Raw genomic sequence first — 12,930 nt, 5'->3', positions numbered from 1 at the left:
GCTGGACATAGCCATTATGATGCGACACATGTAATTCCATACATAACCCTTAAAATATATTTTCATGCACTGTTCCTATTCAAAACACTAAAATTGCTTACAGCCAGCAATAATACAAGGAAAAAATATATATAGATATGTATCACCCATAAGCATGTCATCAGGTCTGTTATGCTCGAGATAGCCACACCCTGGACTTTACACATCCACAAGTACGCAAAGGCCCGCTTGACCTGCATGATTTAAATTTTGTCATCAGATTGTGGGTGTGAGGATTGATGATTTACATAACAGCGCACCAACTGTGTGTGCGCCTCAGCCAGCGGACTTGGAAATCTCCAGGGGTGTCTGCAACTGGTCTGCAGTTAAGGCTTAAAGATTATCCCGCTTTAAGGCAATTTTACTCCGGATGATACCATTATTTATACAATAAACATTTTGTGTTAATCAAGTTTTAAACTTGAAACTTAGACTATACACTGATTGCTGGAAAGTCTGCTGGCCATTAAACATAATACAGCTTTAGTTTTAGGGTACTTTGTCTTCACTTCTCAGGTCCAGAAGCTGTGCAGCCAAACTTTTACTGTTAAACCTGTGTTGATGCTTCAAACTCAGCAGCAGTCTTTAGATGAGACTTTTTTTTTTCCTGGTGTGACATAGAATTTCCAAAAAAAGCAGAAAAAAAAATCTCTTAACTGAAGTGAGAGACTTTTCTCATCAAAGCACCTCAGCAGGGGTTATCCCAGGTGCTGGTCTCTGTGACCTCTGAGACATCCTGTCACCTCTACTCCACATCTGCTATTACATAAGGTCCTTCAGCCGACCTCAGACCGCTTATGGAAAGTTTTTATCAAGTCTTTTCTCAAACCTTTCAAAATATAATCTCTGACTTCAGTCTGACTCAGTTTATTTCACCAGATTTTCAAATTACAGCATTATTATGTTTATTTTTGCTGTCATTGTCATAAATCACCATGTTGAATACTGACATCAATTTTATACTGTTACATCACATTTTATACATTTACACTTAGCAATTTGAAGCAATATGTGTATAAAACATGTAATCTTATATTGACGGGCTATTAGCGGGCTATTATAACGTAAATATCCAGGACATGTGGTAATGTGTTTGTATAGTCCCGCACATTATTTGGATATTCAAAAATATTAAAACTAATTAAAAACACTGTGGAAACTGCTGTTTTATCAATACAATAGCCTACAGCTCTCTAACCTTACTGTACACCTGTGTAGCATCAGTAAAGACAATGGGGACCCGCATCACACCTTTCTTTAGCAGATACCACGTGTTGTTTTCCAAAATAAATAACCTTACAAAAACAAGATGGTGCTTGATTTTTTTCTAACGTAAACTTAAATACAATGATTATAAAATGACTTAATAATTCAATAATAGTTTCTTTGATGTAGAAAACATTTATTTTTTTTTATTATTTGTATTTTTAAATCTGTAAAATGTTTTGTTTTATTTAAAAAATATGCATGTGTACAATAACATATTCGCACAGTTGGCTCTCGGGGCAGTATTTACTTTTAAGTGAATTGTATAGTATGTTCTACATCTTCAGTTTGTTTGTTGTTTTTAAATGTAAATGATTAAACAAAACATTATGCATCAGTTGGTAATGGATGATTGTACTGATTTGTAAATGACTTGTCATGAACAACTCGAGCTTATTATATAATATTATTCTGCATTATATTTGTAACTAACTAGGCAGCTCACTCACTTTTTCTCTTAAAACACATTTTAGAGTCAAGGTGAAAAAAGGCAGATGTGAAATGTAAGAGTGAGGTCAGAGGTCAAAGGTGACACGTCATATTAAGAATACACCAGCATCATTTCCTAATTGTTGCCTTTGACCTTCACATCAATCTATCTTTTCGAGCTGTCGTGTTTACGAACGCTACCAAAAAACACATGTTTTGCATGCTCCTTAATTTCCCCCCATTTTCTTTGTGAAATAAAAATATGCACATTTGTATGTCAGCCTAACACGCTCCTCTTTTAGCCTCTAAATTATCAGCCCGGATTGCCGCCCCACCGGCCCCGCAGCAGGTTGTACTCCCGGTACAGGATGTAGTCCTTCAGCCGCTCCGGCAGCGGCACGAAGCTCATGAAGACCTGGGACCGGAGACGGAGGCGGCCGAGGCTCCGGCGGATTCGCAGGCGGCAGAGATGCTGCAGGCAGCGGGTGTTTTCTGAGAGAGCAGCGGAGGAAGTGAAGGCCATCGGTGAGTTGAGGATTTTCCCTCTGAGCTAAGAGACAACATCTAATTTCAGTCACCTTGCAGTCTGCAGATGTCCGGCCACTGCTTCTGCTCCATCAGAACCGCCTTCAGTTTGGCGCACATGGTCACGTGATCCACGTAGTCCAGCAGGACACAAACCACGTGGCCCGACAGGTGTTTCAGCCAGGACACTGTGATCACCTCGCAGAACTGCGCTGACGGACAAACGGAAGAGCTTTTATTTTATCACTGAAAACAAACACAGAAGGTTTGCCTTCTGAGTCTGAGTCATGATTACCTTAAACCTGTGATCTGGAGAAAGGAAAAATTGGCTTTTTGTGGAAAGTACCATGTTCCTGATCGTTTTATGTGTCCTTGGAGAACAATTAAACAAAAAAAAAAGAAAAAATCTACATATAGACCTAGTAGTTGCTTGGGGTTGGGGTTTTCACTGATGATAAAGAGGCTGAAGTTCCAGCAGCTTGGAGTATAAAGAACAACTTTATTGATTGACATGCGTTTTAGCCTATTGCCTTAGGTCATCAGCAATATATTACAGACAGCACTTAAAAACGACATGTGTGGGGTATACTTTAAAATATACCTTAAAATGTCTGTCCTTTTAGAGAAAAGTGTCACGTCTCTTTTATTTATAGTCTAGAGCTCATTTAACAAAACTTGACCAAAGTGGCTTAGAGACAGGCACATTTACATTCCAGGTCTCTAAAAAAACAGTTTTAAAATACATGAAAAGCTGAAAGACTTGTTTTATTGTGTTAACTAACTACTGTAGATTGTAAAAATCATGGTAATTTAAATAGTCATCATTAAATGTGTTCATGATTTTCAAATTGATGATTCATCTCATAAGTCATGGTACACTGCTCTCCCCTACGCAAGCTGCCCACCTGGGCTCAAGACTGCCATGAACTGAAAACTGCTAGAACATTAGCGTGAATGTCCATAGTGAAGTGAGTTTTAAATAATTATGGACTGACAGGCTGTCAAACAAGAAAGAAGCCCCTGCGCCAAAATTGACACTTTCAAGCTCAACTGAAATTTGTATCTACCCACATGGACAAGCTAAATACCTTGTGGAGAAAAGTTTTATGGTCTGGGACTGTTGGATGGAATAATAAAGAGGGAAAAATACTTTCACACTCTTCAACTCCATCTCTAATACAGAGCTAGATGGTTGAAACTTGGACATAATTGGGTCTTCCAAAAGGACAGTAATGGTTTTGGGATGGATGAAGTGGGTTAACATTAAGCTTCAAATCTGTATGTGCACTTTGACCCTGTGTGGATAAGAGAAAATCCAAAATGAATTCAAACTTGTGCAAGTCATTAAAGACTTATGCCGTACAATCATTCCACCCTGGAAAAACAACAGTTCAAAGAAATCATGAAAAGCTTGAAATTACCATGGCATTCATTCCCATGATGTGTGTATAAACTTCTCACAACTAGTAGGTGAAGTCGTGTCAGAAACCTTTATCTCATTTAACACTGGTGATGACTTCAACTGATCATAGCACTATTTTGGTGGTGAGATTTTTAAATATCTTGGGTCACCTAGAGAAACATGCAGGTTTTACTTCCATCTTTTATGTACAGCCTACATGTCACCTTTTATATTACCATGGTGTCTTTGATCACGCTGTCGCTCCATCCCTCATAGTCTTCGGGGATGTGGGGTTTGTTTCCATAGGGACAGTCAAAGCAGCGCTCCACATTGTAACCATAGTTACACAGCATCCTGAGAATCACCTGAGACACATGACATGAAAACACAATAACATGAGTGAAGCTGTTGAATCTGCAGTAGAGATGTACTGAATAAAGACGGCTGCTCACCTCGTCTTTGAAAGCGTACTGCAGCGCTGACGGGAAGTGAGTTGTGTTTATCCTGGCGTAATAGTTGACGTTGGCTCCGAACCGCAGCAACAGGTCCATCAACTCATAGTTGCCCATGCGCAGTGCAACCTTAAAAAAAACAGAACGCTGAATCACAAACAGTGGTATTATTTTTTTTCCTGATGAACAGACCCAGATTCAACCACCCAGCTCAGGACATTGTACCAAACCTTTAAGGAAGCCACGCCCACATCCACGAGTTGAGGTTTTACTTGCATATTAGGGAAGAACATTAGGTGAGATATGGGTGTCATCCCAGGAGGAAATTTTAATCCTCAGACAGTCAGTGTCATAAATTTCTGGCAAATGTGTTCATTTTCTGCATAAATTTATGATGGAAATGCCTTTTCTAATGTAAAGAAACCACATGATAAACACACACTGGTATTCTGCTGCTTCTTTGATGTTTTAATTTGTGAAAAAAAGCATGTGGAGGGCACATGCCCCCCACCCCACCCCTGAGATCAGCACCTGTGCTTGCATTTGTACCTGCAGACATTTGACCGGGTCCTGGTTGGTCATGGCTCCGGCCTCCAACAGCAATTTTGCTGACGGCATATCATTATTAGAGACGGCAAAGAAGAGAGCTGACTTCCTCTCATCATCGTAGCTGCGGCGAACCCAGGGGTGGAGCATGTAGTTGGGGTCGTATCCTGCGTCCAGCAATACCTGATAGGAGTTTGAAGATGAGGAAACATCTAAACTGGGAACTTTTGCACGAGTAATAAAAAGAAGTCATTCATGATTTAGCCCCAACAGACCCAGACATTTCACACTATGAAATGAAGTTGCTTTGTTATATTGTCACCAACAATCCCTCATTTAGGAGAAATCTCTCTATATAAATGGTAGAGCAACAAACACATGCTGTTTACACCTACTTTTATTGATTATAGAAACACCCATAAACACACACACACACACACACACACACACACACACACACACACACACACACACACACACACACACACACACCTTGATGCAGTTTGTGTGTCCTCCTGCAGCAGCTGAGTGAAGGGGACTCATCCCACTGTCATTTATGTCCCTCATAGAGGTGACAGGAAGCAGTAGTTGCAGAGCTCTGACAGAAAACACACAAAGATACACATTTTTCATGCTTGTTGATTTATTCGCCAAGTTCAAATTAAGGTGACATTCAGTAGTGTGCAAAAGACTTGAGCCACCGCTCACTTCTTTACCATAACCTGCTAAAATGGGAAACAGGTGCAGCGATTTACTGAAACATGTCTAAACACACATGCAAATATGGTAAAAACTCTGTTCGTACAACTCCAATGAGCTTGAAAGTCAGAATTTGATATAAAGAAGAGTTCTCCTTTGGATGTTGGATGCCTTTTGTTCTGTTCTCTGACCGTTGCTGATGACTGCATTAACCTTCAGTCTGAGTAAAATAAGACTACCCCCTTGGGTCTTGGACCCATGGTTATGAGTTTTGGGGATGTTTATGGATTGTCTTGTTTTGTATTTTTCATAATCTTGTATTTTGGTTCTGTATCCTGTGTTATTTAGTCTTCTGTTTATTGTGTTCTGTTTACATTCCTGGGGTTTGTGTTGATCCCGTTTCTGTTCCTTTAGCTGCCTGATTGCTTCAGTTGATAATACGTTTTAAATAACCCCCTTAGGTGTTCCCATTCTGTTCCTCCAGTCTTGTCTCTGTGTTATTTCCTGTCTTATTTTGATAGTCTTTTGTCTCATGTGAGTTTGGTTCTACTTTCCTGTGTTTCTTGTTTTTGTTTTTCTGTGAATTAATAATTATTTTAGTTTTTTCAATAATGAGACAATGAGGTGACAGTGCTTTTTCTATAGTTTTAAGGATTTATATCTTAGGTGTGGTTTCTATGATAATTTATAGCAGCATTTCTTTGTAATGTGGAAACCCTGAGATGATTTTTGCTTACATAATCATAAATCCATGCTTTATTAAATGTTTTCAGAAGACGTTTGAACACTTACTCCAGGTGTCCTCGGTGAGCGACACGGTGGATTGGCATGTGTCCCGTGTGTTTGGCAACGTTGGCATCGGCACCATATTCCAGCAGGAGGCTGATGACGGCTGGATTACCAGACGCTGATGCTTCATACATGATGGATGCCTCGTCCTGTGCCTGAGAGAAGACGTCAGCACCTGCAGGACAAGCAACATGCCAGCAACATGCTTTTAAAGCCATGGTGTGTTTTCTTCTCTTTAACCCAAGATTAGTTTCTTTCTCAGCTGAATCTAACTCTGACAGTGACTTTCCAGCATCTAATGGACCATTATCTAGTTGAAGCTTCTATCACCTTTCTTCAGCAGAATCTGCACCACCTCTAGGTGACCTTCCTGAGCTGCTAGAGCCAGTGGCGTGAGGCCATAGTGGCTGCGGGGGTCGGGCCTCGCTCCGGCCTCCAGCAGTACCTTTACCATCTCCATTCTGCCGAACCGTGAGGCCTCGTGGAGGGGCCGACGGCCGTGGCAACCCTCCTGGTGCACGTTGGAGCCACGCAGGAGCAGCAGCTTCACCAAGTCAAGGCGGTCTAAGCGGATCGCTGCAGACAGGCAGAATCGGACAACAACAAACATCACAGAAAAAGCTGTGAGTTAGTGTCTGAATCAGTGTCAGCTCTTGGTATTGAAGTCTGGAAATGCCATGCATCTTACCCACAAATAGCGGCGAGTCCTGGTTGTCATCCTGGATGTCTGGGCTGGCTCCATGTTTGAGGAGGAAGGAGGCATTTTCTATGAGACCATGTTCTACTGCGAGGAAGAGTGGAGTCTGACCTCGCAGCGTGCAACACTTCACTGAGTCTGGGCCTGAAGCTGGAAAACAGGTGTCAGATTAGTTTAAATAAAGGCCATCATCACTTACCACACATCTGCACAGAAACACTGAAGCTGACACAAACCTTTGTACGTGAGCTCCAGGATGCTCTGGTTGCTCTGAGATGCTGCTTCGTGAAGAGGCGTCCAGCCTCTGCTGTCTGCCAGTGAAAAGCTCTCTTTCTGTCTGACACACAGATCCTTCAGGAGCTTCTCATTACCTGCAAGGATGGACATTCATACAGAGTCTCAGTCTGCAGCATGTAAACATCAGAACCACTTTTTGTTGCTTTATGTGAAGCATACTGTGGTTCAACAAATATATGTCCCCATAGAAAGAAAAATGAAGAAGAAGAACAAAACAACAATGCTGGTGCCTTTAAAGCACTCAAAGTCATCTGCAGCACCAAATTAACAACAAGGACAGTATTAAAACAGGTTTAAAATCCAGGAGAAATGATTAAAAACAGATGGGTGTCACGGTCTTGCTGAAGAAGGTGAAATGGTAATAAGTTCTAAAGACGATGTGCAGAAGGTTGTGTTGGGTCTGAAGCAAGAAGGAGGAGTCAGGAGAAGAGCTGAAGCTGAGCGTAGGAAACAGAAAGGAGTTAAGGATGAAGATATGCAGGAGCCAAATCACTGAAAGGTGGATACTTGGTATGTTGGGGAATGGGGAGTCCATGAAGCTGGATAGGATGGATAGGTGTAAAATGATCAGCAGACAAGATGATTCAGAGACTTTTAACATTATGGGAAATATGGACCTGACAACAATCCATACAGACAACAAAAGGGTGTATGTTGGAAAGTGAGACCTCAGAGCTAATGAGAATAACTTGACTTTTATTGCAACTGGGCTGATTGAGCGTCATCCAAGTGGTGATGGCCTGTAGGCAGGAGGTGAGGAGAGGATGTGGAACATGTTTTTTTATGTGCCAGGGAAGAAGATGGAAATTCTTAGCATAAGAACTAAGCTCACTGATGTTGTTCAAGCAGTCACATGCTAGACTGCATTATGTCAAAGTCTTTTTCTTATTCCAGTTCTGAAAAAGAAAACAAAGCTTTAGCTTATTTTTTTATTATTTAACAATAAAATCAGAAGTGTTCATCTCATCTCACCTTGTCTAATAGCAGTGAAGATCTTGCTGATGTCTGCAGATTCTGAGCTGCTGGAAAGAAAAAACAGAACAAAACAAAACAAAAAACCACACTCGGTTTCCATCTGTTTTTTCTTTTACTGGCACTATGTGATGTCAAAGAGAGCGGATTTTGAATATGGTCACATATCAATCACAAGAAAGCTGCTTAAACAAATTTGTTTCAAACAGAAAGCAAACTGAGGGGCTGCACAATGATTCAGTATTATTTTAAAGAGTGAATCATGCATATAAAGGATTCCAAAAATAAAAAAAACTGAAGCTGAATATGAGCACAACAAGTTCCTTAAAACATGGCAAACATCTGATTTTTCCAGGTATCTGCTGGACTGACCTCCTGTCCTCCCGCGTTGTGGCGTTTCTGTGCATCTCCTTCTGCTTGTTGCTCTCCAGCAGACTCTGTTCGATCATGTACTGAGTGGCTGCATTGTCTTCATCATCCTCATCGTGAATGCCGAACCGATCAAGCTCCATGATGCCAGAATAAATGATCGCGGTCAGACCAGGTGAAACCTGCGTATTTAAATCGGGTCAGCGTTTAGTCAATCTCTACTTTCTGATGTTGAAACCGGGCTGCTGAGTTAAAGAGGTCATATGTTCATGTTAATGGAAAGAAACCTACACAGGTCATTCCAGACACCAAAGACGAGCCTGTGGCCACGGCTCTGAGGAGACCTTGGATCTAGCTTACTTTTCTGAGAACTTAATCAGATTACTTAATCTGTGAAACTAGTGCAAGAAATTTAGAAGCAAACACGTTGCTCTTTGATTTTGTAAAATAATCCAAAAAACAATATCATCATTTACATTTAAAACATGCAAGATTCGAGTCAAACTGTGGACCTTTTATTGAAGGTCATCCATCTGTCTACTGTCAAACTAAAGCTTTTTCACAGTGTTAACCTTTCACATACACTCACCTTTCTGTTTATTAGCAACAGCTGTATGCTTGCTTATTCATGCAGCATGTGGCAGCACAAGGAGAAACTGATAAATCTCAGTGATTTTATGGTACGACTGCTGTGGCTGATCTGGAGTTTTTCTCCACAAAAAGTTATTTTAACTCAGTTTTCCCTTACATTTTTCTTGTTTTGTTTGGCCTCAATGTTCAGTTTAATTATTGATTTTGTCTTCTGAGAATCCTGCTTTTGTCTGTCTGTGAGCTAAATGGAATTTATGGTATTTATATAGTACCTTTCTACTCAGCGAAGCACTCAATGTACTTTTTACTGGAGCGCTCATTCATCCGATCATACAGCACTTTTATCTATGCCTGAGTGCTTTCTAATTGTCTGATTAATGCATCAGGGCAACTTAGGGTTCAGCATCTTGCCCAGGGACACTTTGGTACACAGCTGGAGGAACCACTGAACCACTGACCTTCCAATTGGTAGATGACCCACTCTACCACCTGAGGCACAGCTAAATGTCTTATATTTTATTATTGTCTTCACCCTGTGTTAGTCCCAGTTTTTGTTTTTTGTTTGTAAAAGGCAAAAATATGCCTGAGCCCAGGAGCACTGAGATTCAATGACGTCATACAATGGAATTTTTTGGAGGTCATTGCAGGTAAAAGAAAATAATATTGGAGCTGTGGAGGCTAATATTCCAAGAAAAAATATTCAGAGTTTCAGTGACTAAAGTGTTAAAATATGGGAGAAAAAACATTATAGTCATAAAGCTACAAGGTGGGACCACTGATGTGGTCTAAAATTAAAGGTTCTTATCTAAGAAAAATACTCAGAACAAAAAGCAGCAGGAAGTGCTGTGGAGTGATTGTTCCAGGTCTGTGTTTTTATTCCTGGAAGTTCTTGAAAGTTCAAAATAATCCTCTGTGTCCTCGGGAACACAGATTTCCTTCCTTTTTATTTGTTTGTTTCTGAGTCACCTGAGAGCTGAAAATTGGTGCTACTCAACACATTATGCTCATTTTCAGACACATTGTTATTTCTTTACTCTACTCACAGATCAAAATAATCTTTGTTTAGCCTTTTCTGGGCCTTAGTGCATCCCCTCCAGTCATCACCTGACCGAAACAAGTTGTTTTAGCTCTTCCCACTTTTAAGCCAAGTTTCTACTGATCGGCTGCCCCTCATTAATGTTACGTTTAAAAGCCACAGCAGGTGAACGAGGGCTGAAGTGTCTGCGATGAGCATATTAGGGATGCCCGCTCTTTGTGACATCATAGAGAGCCAAGAGTTGAAACAACAGCCTGGAACTGAGTGTGTACTACAGTGTGAAGCAAGCGTTCTTGGCTCACAGTGATTGCTTTTACATTACTTGGACCTTATTAGTTGAAACTGTGGCCATGTTTAATATGAGTACCCACCAATGTAACAGTATATATGTGTTAGGAAATAATGCAAGGCAGAATAGGTCCATGTTCAGGAGACAGGAGGCCTGAGTTCACCAGACCAGTTTAAAACTTTAAAGTAAAACCATCATCTCATTGTAGGTTTGTGAGCTGACAGATCAGATGTCACCTGTTTCCTTTACCTTGTGGTTTGGTGTTGGGTTGGCTGAGTCCCTGCAGATTCAAAGTTGTTGTTGCTGAAAGCTGGCAGAAGGAGAAGGAGGAGGTCTGTGAAACCAGAGCTTTATGTCCACACGGGTTCTCTCAATAAAGCTCCACAGCTTCTGTGTCCTTCAATAATATATGTTCATACAGCATGACTCCAAATACACACATGCGATTTACTCACCAGATTAACACATCTGCATCAGAGACGTCTCACATGTGTGACAATCCTGCAAAGCTCAGGCTCAGGGCCTGTCATGTTTCCTCTGTGCAGCTACAACACTCTGGCTGAGAGGACGGGGATCTGACACCAGTTACTATATTTACCTGCTGTAGACAGACAGCGTGACACTGCAGGGTGGTTAGAGCTGTTTACCCTGACACACCTCCACCCTCTAGTCTGTTTGGTGTCTGCTTCTCATTGTCAGCTTTGTCTGCCTGATTTTGTTGACAATTTAGAATTAAAAAAGAAACTGTTGACACAATCGGAGTCTGTTGACACAATTCATCAGAGTTTGCCTGAATTTTGTTATCAAATTATCCCAGTTTAAAAAAGCCCAACACACACCTCAGATTTGCCTTTTTTTTAGTTTTTTTTAAAGAAAACGTTCTAAGCTGTGTTCTTCAAATTGTTTAGAGCAAATATCTGGTACTGTGGCAGGACTCCAGCTGTGGATCTGCCTGGCGAGCTTCACGACGCTGAGCTGTGAGCACAGACCTCACTAAAGGTTGTCAGCTGGAGGTCAGTTTGTAGGGCTCTGGCAGTGCTCCTGCTTTCGGACCTGGCACAAAGGAGCAGATACTGGTCCCACTGCTGGGCTGATGACCTTCTATGGCCCTGTCCGGCTCTCCTTGTAACTCCTCCACACTCTTAAAACTCAGCTGGAAGACAGAGTAAACCTTCTGATGGCACTGGAGGAGCTGGACTAGCCTACAGGCACCACCTCACACTATTAGTGCCAAGGACGCAAGCATAAAGCAAAACTAGACAAATCAGTCAGGAGGGACAAGGAGAGAGCGGTGGTCATGGATTCAAAATGGTTTCTGGATCCAACTTGTTATCCATGAAGTTTAAACGACTTAGTGTCATGATGTGACTTTTATTTATTTTAATCAGTGCAAAATGTAATTCAAACTTTTTCCACCAGAGGGCAGCGTTTCACCGTGTTTACTGAGACGTTATCAGCTGTTACTGTTAGGCATTTCTTTTTTTTATTTGTTTTAGCTTGAAGCTCGTTTTCTCAAGAGGTATTTCATTTCTCCAGGGCACCACCATCAATGAACGTGAGTTTTTAATGACCTCCTTAAATAAAAATTACACTCACTGCAGCATCTGCTGTTACAAAGTGGTATCAGACTAAAACCACAGACAGCACAGATACAGCTTTAGTTTATCTCCTTGGAAATTAAGTCAGAGGAATGAAGTTTTTATACCATTTTTAAAAGAATAAGTACCTTTAAGTGTAGTTTTTCATTTTATTTCACTTCTTAAAATATTTTTGATTTGTTTGTATTAATTGTGTAACACTCGTAGAACCAAAGTAACTGGAAAACTGTTTTTTTTTTAAATATAAAAATAATAATAACACAGGCTGGGCCACAAAATGCCATCATTTTGTGAAACTGGACCACAACCAGGTCAGCAGCACTTTTAGATTTTTTTTCTCCTTCTGCTGAACTCAAAAGCTCCTTTTGGGGGATAAACCACCAGAGGACTTTGTTCAGTATAACCCAAAAACATGTTCTTTTTACATTAAGGGGAGGTCTGTATGTCTTCACTTGTTTTTGATCCACAGTATTATGACCCAGCTTTCTGATCTGAGATCAGGTATAACTGTGTCTACATTCAAAATCAGTGTCAGAATCTTTATATTATCCCAGCCCTGTACTTAATGACTGTATGTGTGTTGAGTCGCCCACATATTTTAAATTATTTAAGTCACATGAAAGGGTGAGTGCAAAATGACCAAACCGCAAAAATATGTTCATGTGAAACTTGTTTTTGCTACTGTTCACATTAATGAGATCTTACAAAATTACTTGAAGTCCTTATTTTGAGGATATATATACAGAAAAGACTGACATAATTGGCCTGAATTAAATGTTAAACGTAAGCCACTTTCTGGTAATATTGATGTAGTTTAACCTGAAATTCAAGCAAAAACAGTTTGCATGATTCACTGCTTAACAGTAACAAAAACATCAATTTAACTCACTGTGCCTTAAAAACACAGTGAAATGAAAACACAAAGCAAACAGGC

General features: G+C 40.5%; 1 protein-coding gene across 1 annotated transcript; it reads right to left on the bottom strand.

Moving 5' to 3' along the window:
• Positions 1-890: 890 nt before the first annotated feature.
• asb14a (ankyrin repeat and SOCS box containing 14a) lies at positions 891-11,019 on the bottom strand. The gene is made up of 14 exons (XM_084928990.1): positions 10,854-11,019; positions 10,648-10,708; positions 8,486-8,664; positions 8,114-8,163; positions 7,081-7,215; positions 6,836-6,994; positions 6,478-6,723; positions 6,151-6,322; positions 5,152-5,257; positions 4,663-4,842; positions 4,114-4,242; positions 3,898-4,026; positions 2,313-2,466; positions 891-2,226 (listed from the first exon to the last, which is right to left on the bottom strand). The coding sequence occupies exons 3-14, from the start codon at positions 8,623-8,625 to the stop codon at positions 2,048-2,050; spliced, it is 1,779 nt and encodes a 592-aa protein (XP_084785116.1). The 5' UTR covers positions 8,626-8,664; positions 10,648-10,708; positions 10,854-11,019; the 3' UTR covers positions 891-2,047.
• Between the last annotated feature and the right edge of the window lie 1,911 nt (positions 11,020-12,930).

Source organism: Perissodus microlepis, chromosome 5 (assembly GCF_051167445.1).
Source record: "Perissodus microlepis isolate ML-2025 ecotype Zambia chromosome 5, ASM5116744v1, whole genome shotgun sequence".
In the NCBI taxonomy this organism is placed as follows: Eukaryota; Metazoa; Chordata; class Actinopteri; order Cichliformes; family Cichlidae; genus Perissodus; species Perissodus microlepis.
The sequence above is the reverse complement of the archived record's forward strand: the minus strand, read 5'-3'. Positions and strand labels throughout refer to the sequence as shown.